We start from the raw sequence: 22,596 nt of genomic DNA, 5'->3' as shown, positions 1-22,596 counted from the left end.
CTCTGCGTAAGGACCTGTTGGACCAGGACCTTTCGCTCCAATTTTCGACTCCTTCCCAGTTGGGGTTGGCAGCAGATCTGGCAGTGGCCACATTCACCAGGTGGTCTCCCGCACTGGCCCTCGGCCTATGGCAGGTCTGCTGCTTCAGCACTGCTATCTGTGCTGGGAGTGAAGCCCCAAGGGCACATACTCCCAGGACACGTGCAGTTTCCGTCGTGAGTGCTCCCTTGTAGCAGTCAGCACTCATGCATCTCCTGCCCAATGCCCGGGGATGACGAGGTCCCCCTTGTAAAAGCCAAGGCAGTAGGAAGCCCTGGATGGCCCATGCCTAGTTAGGTCGGTGTCGTTACTCCGGCTTTAAGACCCAACTGGGGGAATGCGTCTTACCTTAGAACTCAGTTTATGCTAGGTTCTAAGTGGTTAACAAGGCAGTACTGGCAGAAGGGTTTTAGCCCCCCACCTTTTCTCCACCCCCCGTTAGCTACTCTAGGGATCTCCCTTCTTGAAATGGTACCCAGGAAATCCTCTAGGGAGTTATCCTGATTTGTAACCTCTCTTCCCTGAGGGCCAGTCAGTTAATCACAAGATCCCTGATCATCTCTGCTCAGTGCGTCACACCTCTTCGATGAGGCAGCTGTCTCGGTCTGGGATCCTGGCCACGGGTCCCTGAGGGGCATGTGCTACATGGAGTCCAAAGACGGTGGTCAATGTTCTGACCTAATGCAAGTATCGCTCCCCTTTCCTGTTACTTCAGTGCCCCTTAGCTCACAAAGGCTGAGGGCCTGTCTCCCACAGCAACATCCGGTGAAGCCAATCCGATACCCTTAGGTGTTATTCTCACTTCCCTCAGGACAACTTTCAGGTCTTTTAGGTACAGCTCCAAGCAGTTATACATTAGGCATGGCTTCAACTTAGTAGGGCTTTAATGGCACCTCCTTCTGGAAGCGTAAGCCTCTCCTCAAAGCCGGACTGCGGACTCGCATGGTTCCGCCGCTACCCCAAGGGGTTTCAGATTCTTAGGGCAGGTCCGATCATGCTGGGGGTAGTGGCCTGTAGAGTGGAGACTGCTGCCCCCGCCAAGCACATTGTGGGATGACCTTATAGCCAAGTCAGTTACCCCCCCCCCCTTCGGTATGACAACATGACCACGTTATCCATTCTCCGTCCTCCTGAAATTGGAGGGTCATGTCAGGTGTCAGTGTGTTCACGCTCCAGAGTCAGTGTTACAACATCTGCTTCTGGGTCCACCATGTGCCGGGTTAGGCAAACCCAATTGTCGATGCCTTGTCATGCAATTAGGTCAACATCTTCCGGGCCTTAGCCCTGTGGGTGCTCCATTCCCAGATCCCATCCTTGCAGTACTATGGGAGACCGGGATACTGAAGCCAGGCATGCCAGCCAGCATTCCATGGCTCTCCATACAGGAGCCGCCTGCGACAGAGCAGGGTGTGTGTGCCACGCATTAGGCAAAACCTCAGCGATAGGATTCATGGCCCTTATCTATAGATCATTGTCCACAATTCCACACCTCCGTAAGGAACAACAGACTATTTGGGACCATAAGTCGCAAGCTGGCCATTTAGCCTTCCAGCCCACAAAGGTGGGTTTCACTGACTCCATGTCAGAATTTAGGTTTCGGCGTGCAAGATAGTGTTGGGCACAGATGTTTGCCTGCATTAGTAAATTAACCACCCTCTCTCTCTGGATACCCCTTTCGGGCTCCGGGGGTAATGGCCCTCCATTTGAGCTTTCCAATAAGACGTTTCCCTGTTCCACATAGCAGCCTTAACGGAAGGCAGGGTTGGTCTGGGCTCACAAGGCCGACTCATCCCAGAGGGCCTTGATTTGCTTCAAGGTACAGGTCTGGCCCCATTTACATATTTGGTGATCAAACTGATCGGTATGGCGAGGGCACGGCAGTGGGCCACGGCCAAAACGTAAGGCAACCGATTATGCTCTGGTGGCGCCTTACAGGTTATGGAATGCCACGGGTCTGAGGAGGGGCCTCCGTTTTTATCAATTCAACAGTTTACTGTTGACTTAAGGGCAATTGTGCAGTTTCTGCATTAGCTTTACCCCGCTATGCCTAGGTAATTTGCAGTTCAGAACCCTCTGTTGTTACATGGAAGCAGTCTCCATGGTAGCCGCTGGAGATTTCTCTCTCAGGCATGTTACGACATTTTGAAAATGGGGCTTCTCAGCATTTTGGCCTGCGTTCGCGAATTGTCCGCTTCTTTCTGACGCAATTTTCGCTTTGCTTGCCTTAATATGCTTATTCCTTAGACCAGCAGACTCGTCTTACGTCGGTACGGGTGCTCTTACATGGGCATGTTATGATGTCTGGAGCCGCATGAAGGGCGTGTATGTCGTCTTCAGACTTCAGCTGCTGTCACCCTGTCACATTAAGATCCAGCGGCTCCATAGACGTGGCATACGAGGAGGGAGTCCCCTCCTCACTCTGTCCCACCAAAGTTTGTCAGTCTTCCTCTGCAGGTCCAGGTGCGGCACATTGAAAGGAATGACTTCGGCTGTAAGCCAGGCAAGGACCTGATCGAACAGGCCTTGGTTGAAATGCAGGTGGTCCGGCATACCTGGCCGGAAGTAGCCTATTGCAGCCCTCACTGCTCCCATGGATCAATGGGAAGGAATGGAATGACGTTGCCAGTAGCAGGGCACGTCTGAAAGTGCACAGAGAAATGGCTTATGGCCATGTGAATGAGATGAAGGATACACCACCCGATAGGGAAGTCTGTGGACAAGGAGGGAGCGTTACAGGTAGGACAGTGTCCGCCTGTCTCATTTAGTTAATAACATATGTCTGTCTGATCTGCAAAGGGGCCTGTGGGAAGTTCTTCTGCGCAGGTGGGGGGAGTTTCACAAGCTCTAGGCTTGTGACTCCTGTGGCGGCTAGGATGGGCAAAAACAGGAAAAGTAGGGATGGTGTGCATGCAGAGGCACCTTATGGTGACAGGTGACGCCTGAGGCCCCCCGAACTTGTTGTGCGGCTCGGCGGGGGGATAAGGGTTGCCTGGGAGACCAGCCCTACTCACTCACCCAGGTGTTGTGCGGCACCGGGTTGGGGGTGACACCGGAAGGTCTACCTCCCCCAGAAGGGGCAGTCCGGAGGGATGGCGAGATCACCGCCACCCCTCAGGCTGGGTATGTTTTCGCCCAAGAAGTGCCAGCTAGCCGCTGACACAGTTAGATGCCCATCCTAGTTACCCCTTTGCAAGTATTTCAATAAATGTGGCCCAGTTTTCAACCCAAGCTTGTTGTCTGCATCTTCTTTAACCCATCTCCGCTCGCAAATGCCCTCACCCCGGCGCCAGCTTGTCTGGCCAAAAGGGGGGGGGGCATTGTGGGCGGGTGGGGTGACAAGACGTAGGGGCCTCTGATTGGTGCACCCCAGTGGCACCACCATGCAAGGAGGGGCAGGCTGAGTTGCCTTAAACTCAGCCCCCTTCCCAATCTCAGCTCTCTGGCTTGACGCAGCTCCCTCCCACCCTCCCCTAAGCAGTGTGGGTTTTTTACCGGTTGCCCTTTGGGAACCATGTAGGAATTTTTTGGCTCACAGTTCGATTGGACTATTACTGTGCATCTTTTTTGCCTACGTCACACTGTTTTGTGGGTTGAGTGCGTCCTGTAAGGGAATATGGTCTTTATCATCGGTCACATTCCAGTTGGAGGCTAGGACGGGCAAAACAGGAAAGGGAGTAGGGATGGTGTGCACGCAGAGGCACTTTATGGTGACAGGTGACGTCTCAGGCCCCCCGAACGGGTTGTGCGGCTCGGCGGGGGGATAAGGGTTGCCTGGGAGACCAACCCTACTCACTCACCCAGGTGTTGTGCGGCACCGGGTTGGGGGTGACACCGGAAGGTCTACCTCCCACAGAAGGGGCAGTCCGGAGGGATGGCGAGATCACCACCACCCCTCAGGCTGGGTATGTTTTCGCCCAAGAAGTGCCAGCTAGCCGCTGACACAGTTAGATGCCTGTCCTAGTTACCCCTTTGCAAGTATTTCAATAAATGTGGCCCAATTTTCAACCCAAGCTTGTTGTCTACGTCTTCTTTAACCCATCTCTGCTCGCAATCAGTTTCTTTCTAATCCTAAGTCTCTTCCTTTCCATTTACGAAGACATCTGTGAATTTTGGTAAGTTCTTTTTTTCCCCCCAAACCCAAACTGATGAAATTCTCACCTAGATGAGAGAGCTGAGACAGGAACAAAACTACAGAACAGATCGTTGAGGGAGGTAGTGAATCTGTTTTACTTTTTGGTGATTGTAAGTAAATAATTGATTTTGTTCTAAAGATATGCTGCATGCGATCCATCTGCCTATTCCAGTCTCAGGGAGGAACAAGATTTTCCACTCTAAACTGTCTGGATGGTGAACAAACTGGGAAAGGCTTCAACATTTTAGGAGACTTAGAGCACAATCCTATGCATGTTCAGACACAAAAGAGTCCTACATGCTGGCTGGGGCATGGTGGAAGTTATAGGCCCATTTTTCTGTCTAAACATGCATAGGATTGTGCCCTTAGTGGATGAGGGGCTACTTACTTCTAGGCCTGGGAGAACCAGGGATGCTTGAGCTTGCGGAGATTCTCTATTTCAGTGCTCACTGCTCAGTTCTCCATGCTCCTGTCTTGGTTGTGACCTGTTTTTCACTTTTGTTTAAATGGGAAAAAGTGCATTTCCATGTATATTTTTTAAAAGTGTTCCCTTTCCCTCATTGATTAAGCATGAAAATGTGTATTATTTTACAATGCACATTTTTTTTTATTTAAAAAAAGCAATATGCATTTTCTGAACATGATTGCAAGCTTGGGAATGTGTGAGCATTTTTTTTTTCAAATGTCAGGGGTTGCAAACAGGGCAAGTTCTGATGATTTGCAAACTGAAACAAACTTTTTGTACATTCCTACATTCCCTCTTTGGATTTAAGAGAAGCCACTTCTCTGGATTTTGGGCCTAAACAGACATTACTTTAAATGTGTGTCTGGTAGCTTTTCTTTCTTTCTTTTTTTACTCTATGGTAGGTGCAGAGCCCAGATCTGCATATTAAAAGCTTCCCAACTCCCCATAGTAGGGTCCTTATCTGGATTGGGAGCCCTGTGCCTACTCTAGAGTAAAAAAGAAAAAGATGTAGCTGGTAGACATACATTTAGAGTAATGTCTGTTTTGGTCTTTTGGCTCCTTACAAGACTAGGGCAGACACTTCGTTTACTTCTGCTACTGCTATTTTTGTTTGCTTCAGCATAGAAAAATAGAGCAATACAGAATATTTGGAGGTTCCAGGGTGCAGCTCTTTGATGCAGCAAGTATTCGATTTGATTTTGTGAGTAATTTAAAGCCTACTTTGGGAACCGTACATGCTTGGGAAAGAACCCAGCCAATTGTTGATTGCACCATTTCTCTCTGCGAGGACTCCATCTGTTGTCTCCTGCTTTCTACCTTTATCTCTGGGACATTCATATTTTGGGAAGCGTGCATGCTTGGGAAAGAACCCAGCCAACTGTGGAATTGCACCATTGCTCTCTGCGAGGACTCCATCTGTTGTCTCCTCCTTTCTACCTATGTCTCTTGGACATTCATATTTTAGAACCCATCTGTAAATCCCCACTACAACCAAAAGCAGCCTCTTTGTGACAAATGATCCATTGGTAATTTTTAAAAATACCTACCATGTGGATCACCATTTCGTTGCTATTCTCCATTTCATCTCCTCCATATTGCTGGTGGCCACTGGTAGGGACTAATATATTCTCACATTGAACATTTTAGATATGAAGATGCACAACATGATAGAAGCTGTACACAGGCTAAGTAGTTTAAAATGTTATGGCCAGTTATTTGCCACAAAGTGGCAGTTTTGGGGTGACATCCCGAGCCTCCTTCGTGTATTACTTGCATTGTCTACACGTTAGTGTGACCATCTACAGGGAAGACGCCTGTGAGTGACCAGCTGCTCATGTGCAGGTTTTGACTCACTGGTGTCATCAGGTATTCTGATTGCATAGAACACTACACCTGAGCAACTTCTCACATGTATGTTTCTTCCTTGTGGATGACCATGCTAATGTGCTGATGTCTGTAGGTGGGGCCAGTCAACATGTTCAGCATGGGGCCCCTTTTCTCAGTAATGACATGATGCGACTAATGCATGAATAGGGCTCCTGTGGCAAATGCATTGTGTGTGTTCTTGCCATGTGTTAAACAATGTCCTTAATTTCTCCTCTTTTCTGTTAAGTAGTGGATACTATGGTAAAATAGAAATTAACATAGTTTTACGCCAAGCTTTTCCATCTCTTCTACTCAAAGGTCATAATTATTTTTGTAAGCAGTCATGCAGGCAAATTTCCTTTATTTCGCAACAGCTTGTTCTAAACTCGTTATTCTGATACATATATGTGTTTCTCTCTGTGTGAGTCTTTGCCACCACATGTATGTATGCACACACACGCACACACACCCCATACTACCCTGCTTGACTTTGGTGCTTTGGTCTAATCTGATGTGTAGTCTGTGCTTCTAAAGACTGCAAGGAGAAACAAGTTGGGAAAATTATCTTTGGCTTGCAGCTTGTTTTACAAAGGTTTAAAGCACTCCTTCCCCCCCAAAGCTCAATGTAGCACATTTCTAACTCAGTCCTTTTCATGTATACTCACCAAAAGAATACAAATAAAAATGGTTGATAGGATCAATTATAGGCCAGTGGAATACATTTCAGAATTCTAATGGCATCTTGGTATTAATGAGTCAATATCTTAGGGAAAAGAAGGGCTGTTGAGACACTTGGAAAGAACAAGTGCTTGGTGATAAATGCCTAAGTGACTTCAGCTTTTATATCCAGGGATGTAATACTCAAAAGATCTGCCTAAAACAAAGTATTTCAAAGTAACCTAAATTAATCAATGTGTACACTATAACCCCTGTTCTTAATAATGCTTGAGGATGTGGACAAGGTGCTTGGACAGGTTCATGCAACCACTTCCATACTGGATCCTTGCCCTTCTTGGCTAATAAAACCTAGCAGGGAAGGAACAGCCAGCTGGGCTAGGGAGGTGATTAATGCCTCCTTGTGAGAGGGAGTGGTCCCGGGCTGCCTGAAAGAGGCGGTGGTGAGACCACTCCTGAAGAAATCCTCCCTAAACCCGGAAACCTTAATAATTATAATAGGCCAGTTGCAAATGTTCCATTCCTGGGCAAGGTCCTTGAGCGACTGGTTGCCAACCAGCATCAGGCGCTCTTGGATGAGACCGATTATCTGGATCCATTTCAATCGGGGTTCAGGCCAGGTTTTGGCACAGAAACAGCCATGGTCACCCTGTATGATGACCTATGTCGGGAGAAAGATGGGGGGAGTGTGACCCTGTTGATTCTCCTTGATCTCTTGGCGGCTTTCAATACCATCGACCATAGTATCCTTCTGGGACAGCTCTCTGAGCTGCGAGTGGGAGGCACTGCATTGCAGTGGTTTCACTCCTACTTGGAGGGTCGGCTCCAGAAGGTGGTGCTTGGGGAACACTGCTTGGCCCTGTGTATTCACCAATATGGGGTTCCACAGGGGTCAGTTTTGTCCCCCATGCTGTTCAACACCTACATGAAACCGTTGAGTGCATTCATCCAGAGTTTCAGAGTGCGTTGTCATCAGTATACTGATGACACGCAACTCTATTTCTCCTTTTCATCTTCTTCAGGTGAGGCTGTGGATGTGCTAAATAGGTGTCTGGCTGCGACAATGGATTGGATGGGGGCTAATAAACTGAAACTTAATCCAGACAAGACTGAGATGCTATTGGTGGGTGGTTCTGCTGACCAGATGGAGGGTGTTCAACTTGTTCTGGATGGGGTTGCACTCCCCCTGAAGGAGCAGGTCTGTAGCTTGGGGGTCCTCCTGGAACCATCTTTGTCACTTGAGGCTCAGGTAGGGATGGACGAAAGTCCCTTACCTGGTCCTGCAGCTGTTTTCGGTGGGGTGGGTGGCGCTCTGTTTCTCCCCCCGAAATTCTTGGCGGGTGGGGAGGCGCCCCATCCCTCCCCGCCAAAATTCTGGCTGGGGGGGAGCACCCCGCCTCTCCGGCCGCAAAAGAAAAAAGTTATGTAAAAACACACACAAAAAAAGTGATAGGCTACGTAAAGATTTACGTAGCCTATCATGGCTAGATTTTCAAAGTCAGCCGTGATAGGCTACGTAAATCTTTACGTTGCCTATCACAGCTGACTTTGAAAAAAAAAAAAGCACGTACGCAAATGGCGGCGCCCATGGGTGCCGCCATTTGTGTTCCTTATTTGGGCACGGGTAGTCTACGTAAAGATTTACGTAGACTATGGCGAAAATAAGGGCAACGCAAATAGCGTTGCCCTTATTTTCACCGTAGTCTACGTAAATCTTTACGTAGACTACCCATGCCCAAATAAGGAACTCAAATGGTGGCGCCCGTGGGCGCCACCATTTGCGTACGCGCTTTTTTTTTTTCAAAGTCAGCCGTGATAGGCTACGTAAATCTTTACGTAGCCTATCACTTTTTTTTTTTTTTACTTTACTGGGAAATGGCGGCAGCGGCAGCAGGTCGGAAGACCGGCTGCCACCCCGCCGCCGCCCCGCCGCCGCCCCGCCGCTGCCCTGCCGCCGGGACCCGCTGCCCAGAGGGACATTCGCACGAGGTAAGTCCCATCCCGGGGGGGGCGGGGGGTGCCGGAGAATTTCCCCACCAATTTCGGGGGGCCAAATGCGTTGGCAATTGGCCTCCTGGAGATTCGTGGAGAAATTCTCCGACATCCCTAGGCTCAGGTGACCCAGTGGCACGGAGTGCCTTCTACCAGCTTTGGTTGGTTGCCTAGCTATGCCCCTATCTGGACAGGGATAAAGTAACTTCAGTTGTCTATGCTATGGTAACCTCCAAGTTAGATTACTGCAGTGCATTCTATGTGGGGCTGCCTTTGAAGACGGTTCAGAAGCTGCAGCTCGTGCAAAATGCAGCAGCCAGATTGTTAACAGGGACCAGAAGGTTTGAACATATAAGACCGACTCTGGCCTGCTTGCACTATATGCTTCTATAAGCATATATGCTTATAGCCTATATAAGCCTATATAGGCTTATATAGGCTATAAGCATATATAAGCATATATAGGCTATAAGCATATATAATAGGCTATAAGCATATATAAGCACATATATGCTTATAGCCTATTATAAGCCTATATGCTTCTGAGCTCAATTTAAGGTGCTGGTTTTAACCTATAAAGCCCTATATGGCTTGGGACTGCAATACCCGATGGCACGCCTCTCTTGAAATGAACCTACCTGTACACAACATTCAGCATCTAAGGCCCTCCTCTGAGTGCCTCCTCCAAGGGAAACTCAGAAGGCAGCAACTCAGAAGAAACTCAGAAGGCAGCAACGAGACAGAGAGCCTTCTCAGTGGTGGCCCCTCATCTGTGGAATAAGCTCCCTGATGAGGTCTGCCTGGTGCCAATATTATTATCTTTTTGGTGCCAGGTTAAGACCTACCTGTTTTCCCAGGCATTTGGCAGCACATGATAAGTTTTTATCGGTCCTGGATGTGTCTTTAATTATGTCTGCTAGTTCAATGTTGTTTTTAATTATATGTTGTTTGTGTATAGTGTCTGTGTACTTTTGTGTGCTTTTTTGTGAATGGCTTTTAAACTTTTTATATCGTATTAAATAATGTTTTAACTTTTGTAAACCGCCCAGAGAGCTTTGGCTATGGGGCAGTGTAGAAATGCAATAAATAACAACAACAACAACAATAATGCTGCTGATGCTGATTATGTCATTATAATCTAACTTTCCAAACTTACACACATGCACACACTGCTTTGCATTAGCAAAAAGGCCCATATAAAATGTAAGGGCTGGATCTAAAGTACTTTGTGACTAGTTCTGCGCTTCCAAGCAAACTTTGGATCTGTGTTTCTTGAACATTATATCCCCATTACAAGCCTCCCTTGAAAGTGAAAGACAATGCAGAAGAAGTCTGATTTATGACATGGCAGTCTGCTTCTCAATGCACTATCTTCCTACTGTTCGGGAGAATACTCTGATGCTCCAGAGCAGGTTTTCCGAGGGCACAGGGGACTGCAAGACGAAAGGAAAATTGGTGAAAATTGCCTCTTCCAGTGGGAGCATCCTGTGAGTGGAACTCTGCTCTTGGGATCTATATATTCTATAATGTGAACTATTTTCAATAAATTAGCTTCACTAGTCTAGCAATATTTAATTGTATTCATATTTAGTTTTAAATAACTCCAGGGATACATTCCAGTCCCATCTTAACTGATGGTGACTTTCTCGGTTGTGTGTGTGTATGTGGTGTAGTACTCATGGACTTCTGAATCAGAATAAAACATCTGAACCACTTGTCCAAAATTCCTATAATCTGAAAGGGATTGTTCTACAGGACATGCTTATGTACTTGAATACCAGACTGATAACAGATCCACGCTTTGAGTATTTCACACAAATACGAGATGTATTTTTCTTCACATTTTATTACCAAATAAATAATGACTAGAAATTACAGCTGAATTGCGAAGTCATATCCTCCATCATACCAGTGTAGCAGGGCTGGATCTACACTAGTGCTTTTTGTCAGTATTGAGGTGCACTGATAACTGTTGGGGCACATTAGGCATTCTGTATACTGTTTTTCTAGCATTATTTCCCACTTTTTATTCTGTATTATCCAAAATACCGCAACAGATGTCACTGGGTGCACTACGATGTATAAATGCCCAAGAGGGATATAGCATCACCATGATGGGATCATACTGATATGATACAAGGTATAGATCTGGTCTTGTTCTCCCAACATTTCATACTTGATCTCAATCCGTTTTTGCATGTGTGACTTAGCAGCACTCACAAAACCTCTTCATGTACCCTAGCAATTTTTATTTATTTATAACAGGACACCAAATGTTTCCAAAAGATCAAGCCTGAGAATATTTTCAATAGGAACTAAAATGTCTCCTTTCCTAGCAGAAATAGAAGGTATCAATTCTTGACTTGCCTGCCTGTATGAAATGGAGGGTTCTTGTCTCTGATGTCGCAATTTTGTTTAAAATAGCCTTGATGATGGCAGGGTACATGAGAATGATGAAATCATAAAGATGACAGCCTAATCTTCAAAGATGACTGATCATAGATAAAAGATTAAGTAACTCAGCATTTGAAATACCAGATTATTGGTCTCCTGGCATCGTGTCTGTGTACATCTCCTGCTGAGTTCTGCAGAGATATCACTGACATGTAAAGATGCTACATCTTACACTCCAAAATTGCTACAGAGAATTCTGTTTCCTCAAGCCATCAGTTTGAAAGCAACAGCCCTTACACTGAAATATTAGTTAATCAAACATATGTCTTTCAGCCAAGCAAAGTACTTCAACATGTAATAGATAAATATATTTTAGTGTGGTTATTTAAAAACACCTAAAATAGTTGATTTTGCCACATAATTAGCATGCAGCTGGGCTGGCAATGGGTTAGTGATTATTACATACCTTTTATTCTCAATTTTATGTACCCCAATAAAGAAGAAAAACCGTACTTACAAGAATTATTAGACATGCTGGTCCTATAAAACTCCATATAAAGTTATTCTTTGTGCTGAGCCAACATCTGAAAAATAAACAGCATATAATGCTTTGAAATGTGTTTACAGATTAATCCCCCTTGTCCCGAGAATCAGGTGAATGCAAAGACTGAATCCTGTCTGCTATAAAGTTTTCAGTTTTGTAGTACACCTTAATCTGGGAAACTTGTTGTTGAGTGAAACTGCAAGGCCCATTTTCTGGAATCCTAGATGACTGACTATGCGATGAAGAAAGCCTCTCGTGTGTGTGAGATCATGGACACGGGTAGGCAACCTGGTACCCTCCAGATGTTTTGGAGCACAATTATCTTTAAGCCCCATCCAGCGTGGCCAATGCTCAGCGATTATGGAAATTGTAGCCTAAAATATCTGGACAACACCAGGTTGGCTACCCCTGGTACAAAGGGTGTAGTTGCACCCTTAAACTGGATCTAAAGAGAACCTTGAAAATAATATAATGAGGGCGAAATGGGATCCAAAACAACAGGCAGCAGAATTATACAACTGTGGTAGACCTAAGAGAGCTGCTTTTCTTAGCATATCATTCTAAAGTCTGAAATCCTATTTTATCGTAAAATCAAGATGATTTAAATGAAATTTGGCATGGAGAATATACTTAGGAAGGGAATCTGGCCACATTCCAGAAAGTTCTCATTGCCACGTTATAGAATTTTCCTGTGTTGCCTGCCATGTTTGCCATTAATAAGACAGAGGATAAAGCCAAGCAAGAGCCGAACAACAGAGAAGAGAATTATAATAATCAAATCCGGAAAGAATAAGAGAATAAATTAATGTCTTTTCAGTAGAGGGAGTAAAAATTTTTTGTTATCAATTATTAAAATGTTAGAAACAAGTATTGCTGCAGTAGCTTGAATAAAAGGAGAGAAAGAGAGAGAGAGAGAGAGAGAGAGAGAGAGAATTGATCTTCATACATGGAGAAATAGAACAGAACAGATAAATTAGGCAGAGTGAGAGAAAAGGAAGAAGGTATAAAGAGAGAAGAAGAGGGCCAGTCCATGCCTGCACAGAGCTGTCTTCTTCCCATGAAATGAAGGGAGGAGCCATTACAGATGCAACAGGTAAATTCACACCTTTGAGTTCCCACAGCCATAAACAAATTAAAAATAAAAATCTCTGGATCAAGATGTACCTTTTTCAGTCTAGATTATGAATGACACTTCCCACTGGAATCACAACATGCCTTCCCCCCAGTCCTGTCCAACAAAGATGGTAGATGCATGGAAGCAAGTGTCCAAGTGCCCTGGTGGATGGGGACTTTGCATGCAAAATGGGCTGTGTGGAGCTAATTTCCTTCATCTAGTACTCAGGACTGCATGGATGTTTCTGGACATTGCATTGGGAACACTGTGCACAGCACTGCTGAAAACATGGTGAAGGAGGTCAGCTTAGCAGCAGCACCAATCACCTGTTTGGGGTAGGAGACTAAATTTAGGACACCTTTCTGTTTTGGGAGAGGGAGGAATACGGCAGGTTCATATTCAGGCCTCCCATCCCTTTGTAAAAGGAGAGCACTGCAGTCAAAGCTGCCTGTGCCTCTGCCATTTCTTGGATAACTAGCCACACATTTCTAGGATGGCTAGATTTGCCAGCAGTGCTCAGGCAATTCGCTATTATGTGTCCCAAGTTTCATATCAGAAGCAGGTTCATGGTGTCACATTCCAGTTGTCAGAACTATCCATAACTAAAGTCAGCATGTAAACAGTGACCTACACATCTGTTGTTCCATAGTATTTGTATCCCAACGCAGCAGAAATGGCAACTACCACTGCTGGGCTCACATAGCCAAAGATATAGAAATTCTTGTGTAGGAATCCCTTATTGTAGATTACTCCGACGACAATGAGGTACAGGTGAATGCCTTCGATACACATCCATGCAAAGGCAGCTAAGAGGAAGTAATGGAGTAATCCAGCAGTGATTGAACAGAATAGCTAGAAGGGCAAACAGAGAAAAGCGTAAGTGAATAACATAAAAGGCTTCATATATTGCAATGTAGGTGAAAAATGTTATCGCAGTACAGATGAGAAACCCTGTTCCGCTGAAAATTTGTCTCAATACAAAAACACCCAGGCCCTGTCATTACTTTTCTGTAAGTACATGGAAAAACACAGAGCCCATTTCATTCGAAACCTCAATCCACGTACACATTTCTTTTGCCCATACGCAGGTAATCACATGAAATATATGAACTGACACAACAGGCTATATAAATTGCATATGACTAATCTGTTATGTTTTCCAACAAATATATACAGCCCTGTATAAACCCCACCCACACATGGGGATGTATGTTAGCAGCATTTTCTACACTGGAAGAACAACAACAGGACAACTCCCACTGAAATAAATGGGCATAACTCCTCCTGATATTATTGAAACATTACCAGTGTAAACACAATGAAGAATCTGCTTCCACGTTGCATAATTAAGGTCCCCATTTTCAAAACAGACCACTGCCAGACCCCATCCTTCCTCTTAATGGGGCTTACATTTTTCTAAAAACAGAATGGCCAGGAATTCTTAGATGAGAATTTTATATTCACAGCTAGTCATGTCTGTATACTCAAATGTCAACATTCATATTGAGACTGGAAAATGCTACATGCACCTTTGAAAGTGGCACTTGAGAGTGCATATTTGCGTTCATATTCAAAATGAAGCAATGATAAGGAACGGCCACACACCTTATTACTGTTCATGTTAATTCCAATGAGAAAAATAAGCTCTGCCAGGAAAAGGCTGCAACAGAGATTTTTATGAATTGTCGTTCTTGTACTTTGAATTTCACTGAAGAACCAGAATGTGAAAATGCAGATGGAAAGGCAAATCAATGAGATAATTATTCCGAGCACGGTGATTCTTGTAAGAATAGAATCGTTGACTTTCTGAGAATAGAAATTATTATATATTGAAGAGAATGGATTAACAGTTGCGCAAAAATTCCTTTTGGTTCTTTCCCCCCTTCCCCCACACATCTTTCTCCCCCTCCCCTTTTTTGTGTAGAATGTTCATCAGTGTTATTGGTGGGAACACAGTACAAATGTATAAATAATGTCTGTAAGATTTCCCCCCCTGTGCCATGTACTGTATAATGCATAGTCTGAAGGCACATGAGGCAGCCGCCTTGTTGAAGCTAAGCAGGTCTGGGTCTGGTCAGTGCTTGGAGGGGAGACCATGATGGAAGAAAGGTGGGCTATAAATGTAATAAATACATAATAAATACAAAAAATAAAAATGATGCTCTGAAAAACCAGTTAAGAAAGAGATCTTGGTCCTGATCTCCAGCAGGCTACACTCTTGCATGCAAGTTAAAACACTCATCACACCTGAATCATATGATCAACACTGGTTGGGAGACAGGGAAGGAAGTTCTTGAGTCCCCCTTCTTGCTGCCTAAATCAGGGGCAGGCAACCTGGTGCCTGTTGGATGTTTTGGATGACAACTCCCACAATCCCTGACCATTGGCCATGGTGGCTGGGGCTTATGGGAGTTGTCATCCAACATATCTAGAGAGCTCCAGTTTGCCTACCCCAGGCATAAATGGTGATCAACACCATCAAGGGTGAAAACACATATCCTTTGTTGAGGTGAAGCACAGAAAACAAACATGGCTGCATGTAGTTTTAATGATACTTTATTATTTTACATACATTTTTTTTAGCATAACTCCAGTCAGTTTGTAAAATGTCATCACATATGGAAAATAGTGAAACTTCCATGTCTTCTTCAGGCTAAAGTTCTGTGTGAGCATCCTCTCTGAAAGTTAAGCATGAGGAAGGAGGCCCAGATTCTGTCTCTTTGAGCAGGAAGCCCTCCTGGGACAGGGACAGAACTACTTCTATAGAAGAAATGCTTATATTTATTTAGGTTAATAAAAAAAAGTTTCCATTGGCACCAATGGGGGCTTTTTTATTTGTTAGCCCCCATACACAAACATGGGAGAAGGGGATATTAATAAGGAAGAGTGGGATTTGGGGCACAGGAAGGAGGTGAGACTTTGTGAATTTCATTAAGGGCTCCACTACTTCTGAACCCCCCCCCCCCCTAATTCAAGCCAAGAGCCAAATGTAGTGACGGAATTTATTTATTTATTTTATTTAAAATAGATCTTGGCTGCCTTTCAGGGCAGAAGCCCTCCCAAGGTGGCTTACAGCAATAAAATACATAAAAACAGTTAAAATATTAAAAGTGATAAAACATAAAAACAACAATAAAAGCCAACAATAAACCAGCAACAACATTAACAGCAGTAACAGCAACAATAGCAGTCATATCAAGAGAAGGCCAAGGTAAAATAATACGTTTTCAAGGCCTTCTTAAAAATTTGCAATGATGGAACATGGTGGACCTCTGATGGCAGCTTGTTCCAAAGGTGTGGGGCCACTGCAGAGAAGGCCCTCTCACATGTGGTCACCCACCTGACTGCTCTCACAGGTGGGCAAGTGACAAGGGCCTCTCTTTCTGATCTTAAAATGCGGGCAGGCTGATATGGAAGTTGTGTGCTATGAGGTTGCTCTGCAACCTGACTGCATCTTACCCATACATTGGCTGAGCATGGCCAGAATCAGAGGAGGAAGGCCCTGTTGACCCAGGCTGTACAGTGACCTGTCTGAGGATGGCCTACTTCCCTCCCTGACATCAATCAGCCTAGACAGAGGTGGATGGAGTGAGAACAGACCTACACATTTTGTGAGCCAACAAATCAGATGCAAACAACAGCTATATCTTGTGGCCTGTGAGATGCTTTTGACTTGCTCTCTTTCACTCCTTGCCATGTGTTTTCCAGTCCCAGGCAGGCAGCGGCATCAGAAGACTTATTGAGTCCATAATGGGTAGCAATACACAGCGAGTGGGCGATGTTTGAGTTTGTGGGTCACATGTTGTGTGGGATGTTCCTTGTCTGATCACTGTGCAGTTGTAATGCCAGCCTTTCTCTGAAACAGGCTGTGATGAGGAACAAAGCTGGCCCAAGATATTTCACTGCCTGAGGCAAATAGCACCCCCTCCCACTCCACGTACAAAGCCACCTGGACTGGCAGTTGAATCTTTCTGCAGCACTGTCAATCGGAGAGTGTCCTCTGCTGCTTCTGAAGGCACCAGGCTCACTTAGGAGGCTCAGGGTAGGCTGCATTACACAAAGCTCTCTCCTCCAACACCTTGCTACCACCTGAGGCAACTGTGTCCATTTTCCTAATGGTAGGGGGATTATAGAATTTATAGAATCATAGAATCATAGTGTTGGAAGGGGCCTACAAGGCCATCGAGTCCAACCCCCTGCTCAATGCAGGAAGCCTGATTCTCAGGCGGTCTCCCATCCAAGTACTAACCAGGGCTGACCCTGCTTAGCTTCCGAGATCAGACGAGATCAGGCACATCCAGCCCTTTGCTCATCTCAAGTTTGGATAGTATGAGCTAGTTAGGATATAATGGTCAGGGGTGGGTGGGTTGTGGTTTACAAATGTTTTCCTTGGCTTTGTCTTAAAATTCCCAGTGTTGCAACTACCCTGGCCTGAGCTACTCCATTGATTCAAATTACATAGAGAGATTTGCAGTGGAATTGCAGGGGAAAAGTTTTAAAATGAGAAAGAATACTTCACTCAGGGTGTCTCTGGACAAGGCTTTTATTGCACAAGTGTCCCACCTCATTCACAGAATTTTACAGGAGGTTCAGATGACAGTGAGTGCTTCCAGATGAGACCTTAATAATGCTATCATCTTGCCTCATTCACATAATTTTACTGGGGTGGGGGGTTTGGTGGTCCAGATTATGATGTCTTCTACTCAAAACCCTTCCAGGTTTCCTCAGCACTTCTTCCAGCTCTTCTATTACCACAGAAAATCCGTTCAGAAAGCAAAGACGGAATAGCTGCACAATGTCTTTTCACTGGTAGCGCTAGGCTCCATCTGGGAATGCCCTCAGAATTTTGTGAACAAGATGAAACCAGACTTTAAAAGCACAGATACTTCGTTTTCTTTCTTTCTTTTTTAAGAAAAGAGTATATCTTTTAAGTATAAAAGTGTAAAAAGATAAATATATATCTTTTAAGAAAAGAATATACATCACGCAAAATATCAAAACAAGATTGTATGCTCACATGTGTAGGGCATTCACACATGTGTCACCTAAATACTTAATGTGGGTTTAGTGAAAAAGAATCTGAAGGTAAGTGAGGCATAATAAAGCAGAAAACAAGTCAGAGTGAATATTTGTTTTTTCAGCCCTCCTCTCTGTCTTTTCAGGTGGCATTGTTCTAAAATTTAGTACATACAGTCAAACTGCTTTGGTATCAGATGATATTAATGACATACTAATTTCAGCATACAGTATTAAGAGCAATTAAGGACACCATTTTATGGAGATAGTCATCAGCCTCCGAACTCAGATGACTATCCAATGCAGGGTGGCGGAAGCATGGATGCAATCCTTGCCTCTGTGATTTGGTTGCCCTTGTCTCTGTGATTTCACCGGTCTAGCTGGGGAGCTTTGGAGTAGGAGGGGCGGGGGGAGGCTGCATGGGCATAGGAAGCTGTATAATGCAGCTTCCATGGTTTCCTCCCCTTCTCATCCTTGGGACTACCCCCTTTTTGCCATCTCCATGGGGAGACATAGCTGGCATGGAGAGTACTGTGCTGTCTACAGGGGACTGGGGGAGGGGGCAGGGAGCGCGATTTGTGGGATCTAATCTAATGCTCTAGGCACTGGCTTACTTTCGACATCTGTTTTTTGAAAGTATGCCAGAGCCTAAAGGCATTAGAGTTTGCTGCATGGATTACTTTACCTTTACTTGTGGATGACTCTAGGGGTGGGAGTGGCGTGGTCAGTTTGGAAGCCTGTATCCTGTATGGATCGGACCCTTTCTGCCAACATCTGCTTTACGCTACTTACCAGAGGGAGGGGGAAGGGGGAGGGTTTGATTAGTGCCAGGAGAATGAAGAAACAGAGTAGAAAGGAGTAATGGGTGGGGACATGTGAAAGTACACAGGCTGGACACAGACCAATTTGCCCATATCTATCTCCAGCTGTTTGGTGACTGTGTTTGTCACTCTACCCACCGCCCTCCAATTACCTGTTTGTAAAATGAGAACGGCAGTCACTTAAGTCACAAGGTTATTGATAAGAATGAATTATATACAGATAATATGTACTCGGTGCATTGAAAGGCTCTCTGTGACAGTTTATCATAAATAATAAACACTTGTTTACTGGTGAAAAGCTTACCAGGCCTCGAGAGAAGTCAGCACTGAATGTAATAGAAAAAATGTGCATCACATTGTTCTAATGAGAGATTCCGGGAATGTAAAGTTCAGGGACAACCTAACCATGAACATTTCTAATATGGAAGAATTCTTCCATTGTGTATTGGCTCAGTGACAAAAATGTGAGAAAGAAGGAAATACTGATTTAACTGCACCGGGAAAAGCATTCCACAGTTTAAATGATGGTGTGTAAACTACCAAACAAAATGAATAAATATATTAAAACACACTTACAACTTGAGAGTCATTTGAGGACATCAAAACAGCAAAATGAGTAAGATGATTACATCTGCATGAGGTATGAGTGCTATTAAAATATGTCTGCTCACATCCTTCTGTAGACCAGTTTCCTTCCATTGTGTCTTCTGAATACTTCCAAAATGCACACTTAATATGTTTTTTGTCTACAATCTGGAACAGAAACGAAATGCTTTATGGATAGCAAATGGCACAAAATCACTCACAAAGAAATATATGTTATATTAGCTAAGGCAATTCATAAAAAGTTTTTAAATATACAAACTGCAAAATCTTAACTGTTCATAATTCAGATTAAAGGAGCAAGGCATACATAAAACAAAGAAAATCAAACAGAAAGATGAAACAAGATAGGTAAAAGAATGCACACCTGCTTTCTCTTACTTTTCAAATATTCTCCCTGACGTTTATAAACAAACTATCACCATGATATATTTTTTAAAAGTCTTGCAATTAATATATTTGTTGTCTCATTTCCGTTTCTAGTGGCCTTGTCTTTGCCAGTACTTGCTCATTCCTCTTTCTCTGCAGTAGCCTTCCCCAACCTGGTGCCTTCCACATGGTTTGGACTTCAACAGCTCCAATCAGCATGGCCAGTGGTCAGGAATTCTGGGACTTGTAGTCCAAAGCATCTGGAGGGCACCAAGTTGTTTAAGGCCTGCTCTGAAATATATACTTGAGTCTAGCTACTAGCTTTGGACTTTTCATTCTACCTCATCCTTTTATGGACAGTCTTTTCAGTCTTGTCTTTCTTCTTTCATACTATTTGCCCCCTTTCTTCCTATAAATACTGTTCCCTGTTTAGGCCAGTGTTTGTTCACACCAAATCTAGATCAAGGTGGCATCTCCACCACAATCTTGGCTGGGAGCATAGGTTGAGAGAGTGTTATTTACTCAAGAACATCCAATGGGATTTGAATACAGGTCTCCCCAATCCATGTCTGCCATCCTCCTATTGATGTTCAGCTACTATCGATGATATATACGTAATATCATCATATGGTACAGGAGGGAGGAATAGGAATTATGTGGGTTTCTGAATGTCCCTGATAGCCATGATAGTGTGGTCACTGAACTTGAGCCGGACATCCTAGAGAGTGAAGTCAAGTGGGCCTTAGGAAGCATTAGTAACAACAAAGCTAGCGGAGATGACAGTATTCCAGCCGAGCTATTTAAAATCCTAAAAGATGATGCTGTTAAAGTGCTGCATTCAATATGCCAACAAATCTGGAACACTCAACAGTGGCCACAAGACTGGAAAAGGTCAGTTTACATTCCAATTCCAAAGAAGGGCAACGCCAAAGAGTGTTCAAACTACCGCACAATTGCGCTCATTTCACATGCCAGCAAGGTGATGCTCAAAATCCTACAAGCTAGGCTTCAGCAGTATGCGAACCGAGAACTACCGGAAGTATAAGCTGGGTTTAGAAGAGGCAGAGGAACTAGAGATCAAATCACCAACATTCGCTGCATCATGGAGAAAGCAAGAGAATTCCAGAAAAATGTCTATTTCTGCTTCATTGACTACGCTAAAGCCTTTGATTGTGTGGATCACAACAAACTGTGGCAAATTCTTAAAGTGATGGGAGTACCAGACCACCTTACCTGTCTCCTGAGAAACCTGTACGAGGGTCAAGAAGCAAGAGTAAGAACCAGACATGGAACAACCGATTGGTTCAAAATTGGGAAAGGAGTACGACAAGGCTGCATATTGTCACCCTGCTTATTTAACTTATATGCAGAGTACATCATGAGAAATGCCGGGTTGGATGAATCAGAGGTCGGAATTAAGATTGCTGGGAGAATTATCAACAACCTCCGATATGCAGACGATACCACCCTAATGGCAGAAAGCGAAGAGGATCTAAAGAGCCTCTTGTTGAGGGTGAAAGAGGAGAGTGCAAAAGCTGGTTTGAAACTCAACATTAAAAAAACGAAGATCATGGCATCTGGCCCCATCACTTCCTGGCATATAGAAGGGGAAGAAATGGAAGCAGTGACAGATTTTACTTTCTTGGGCTCCAAGATCACCGCAGACGGGGACTGTAGCCCTGAAATTAAAAGACGCTTGCTCCTTGGGAGGAAAGCTATGGCCAACCTAGACAGCATAGTAAGAAGCAGAGACATCACCTTGCCGACAAAGGTCCGTCTAATCAAAGCTATGGTTTTCCCAGTAGTAATGTATGGCTGTGAGAGCTGGACTATAAGGAAGGCTGAGCGCCGAAGAATTGATGCTTTCGAACTGTGGTGCTGGAGAAGACTCTTACGAGTCCCCTGGACTGCAAGGAGGTCAAATCAGTCCATCCTAAAGGAAATCAACCCTGAGTGCTCATTGGAAGGACAGATAATGAAGCTGAAGCTCCAATATTTTGGCCACCTAATGCGAAGAGAAAACTCCCTGGAAAAGACCCTGATGCTGGGAAAGACTGAAGGCAAAAGGAGAAGGGGACGGCAGAGGATGAGATGGCTAGATAGCATCACGGATGCAATGAATATGAACTTGAGCACGCTCCGGGAGAGAGCGCAGGACAGGAAGGCCTGGCGTGCTATGGTCCATGGGGTCACGAAGAGTCGGACACGACTGAACGACTGAACAACAACAAGCTACTACTACTGACTAGAAACAGGAGGTAAGATATAGCAGCACCATCCACTTCAATGCCCTGTTAAATAAATTTTGCCCATCCATTTTTGCCAGTCCAGGTAACATAACAAATACAACAGATGCACTTTGTTATTGGAGAATGCTGAGAGGTGAGGAGGAGACTTGGATTACACTAAGAAATTATTGACAAATGTGTAGTAGAACCAACATGTAGTTATTGTTCTTGTCAATTCCTATCAACACTTTGCAGTGGTAACACACTCCCTTCCTTCTGCTTGCTGTGCTGAACTCAAGGGTTGTAATTTCCTTTCTAATTGTATTATAGCCATATTGGCAAACAACATAGCTGTAACTGGACCACCAAATGAACACCCAGTTGCTACATGTTACAAAATAATTACAGGCTTACTTTTAATCAACGGATTATTAAAAAGAAAGCTTACCTGTGCATGCTTTAAAGTAAATGTTATTTTCTCAGGTGGATAGAGCTTAGGTGGAGTGGAGCTGATTGCGACAGCTATAACTGATGACCCTACTGTCTCTCCATGCTCTGCATTTTCCTTCAGTGAGAAGTTCTGCGATGATGAAAGCAGAGTGCCAATATTGCTGTAGTGCAGAAACACAACTGCAACAGTGCCTATCAATCAAACAGACCGTGCTTAGTGGGTTGGGTTGTTGCTCAAAAAAAGGAAGAAGTAAAATAACATTAAAGACATTTAGAAAACAACAAACAATGAACATTCTTAACAAACAATGAACATTCTTACTGCTCTTGCATAAAGTATACAAAATATTTGCAGAACACATATTTAAAAAGGTTTTAGAGACAGTGA

The 22,596-nt window shown here is 44.3% G+C and overlaps 1 protein-coding gene across 1 annotated transcript in view; it reads right to left on the bottom strand.

The window, feature by feature from the left end:
* The window catches only part of ADGRL4 (adhesion G protein-coupled receptor L4), a 170,949-nt gene that overhangs the window by 30,946 nt on the left and 117,407 nt on the right, over positions 1–22,596 (bottom strand). Inside the window, exons 9-13 of the mRNA XM_084852118.1 lie at positions 22,207–22,400; positions 19,135–19,311; positions 14,327–14,527; positions 13,353–13,573; positions 11,581–11,647 (exon numbers count right to left, since the gene is read on the bottom strand). Of these exons, the coding sequence (XP_084708244.1) occupies positions 11,581–11,647; positions 13,353–13,573; positions 14,327–14,527; positions 19,135–19,311; positions 22,207–22,400 (860 nt within the window). The remainder of the gene's footprint in view (positions 1–11,580; positions 11,648–13,352; positions 13,574–14,326; positions 14,528–19,134; positions 19,312–22,206; positions 22,401–22,596) is intronic.

Source organism: Heloderma suspectum, chromosome 4 (assembly GCF_057233095.1).
Source record: "Heloderma suspectum isolate Gila_16-S chromosome 4, 16-S_ref, whole genome shotgun sequence".
Taxonomy (NCBI): domain Eukaryota; kingdom Metazoa; phylum Chordata; class Lepidosauria; order Squamata; family Helodermatidae; genus Heloderma; species Heloderma suspectum.
The sequence above is the reverse complement of the archived record's forward strand: the minus strand, read 5'-3'. Positions and strand labels throughout refer to the sequence as shown.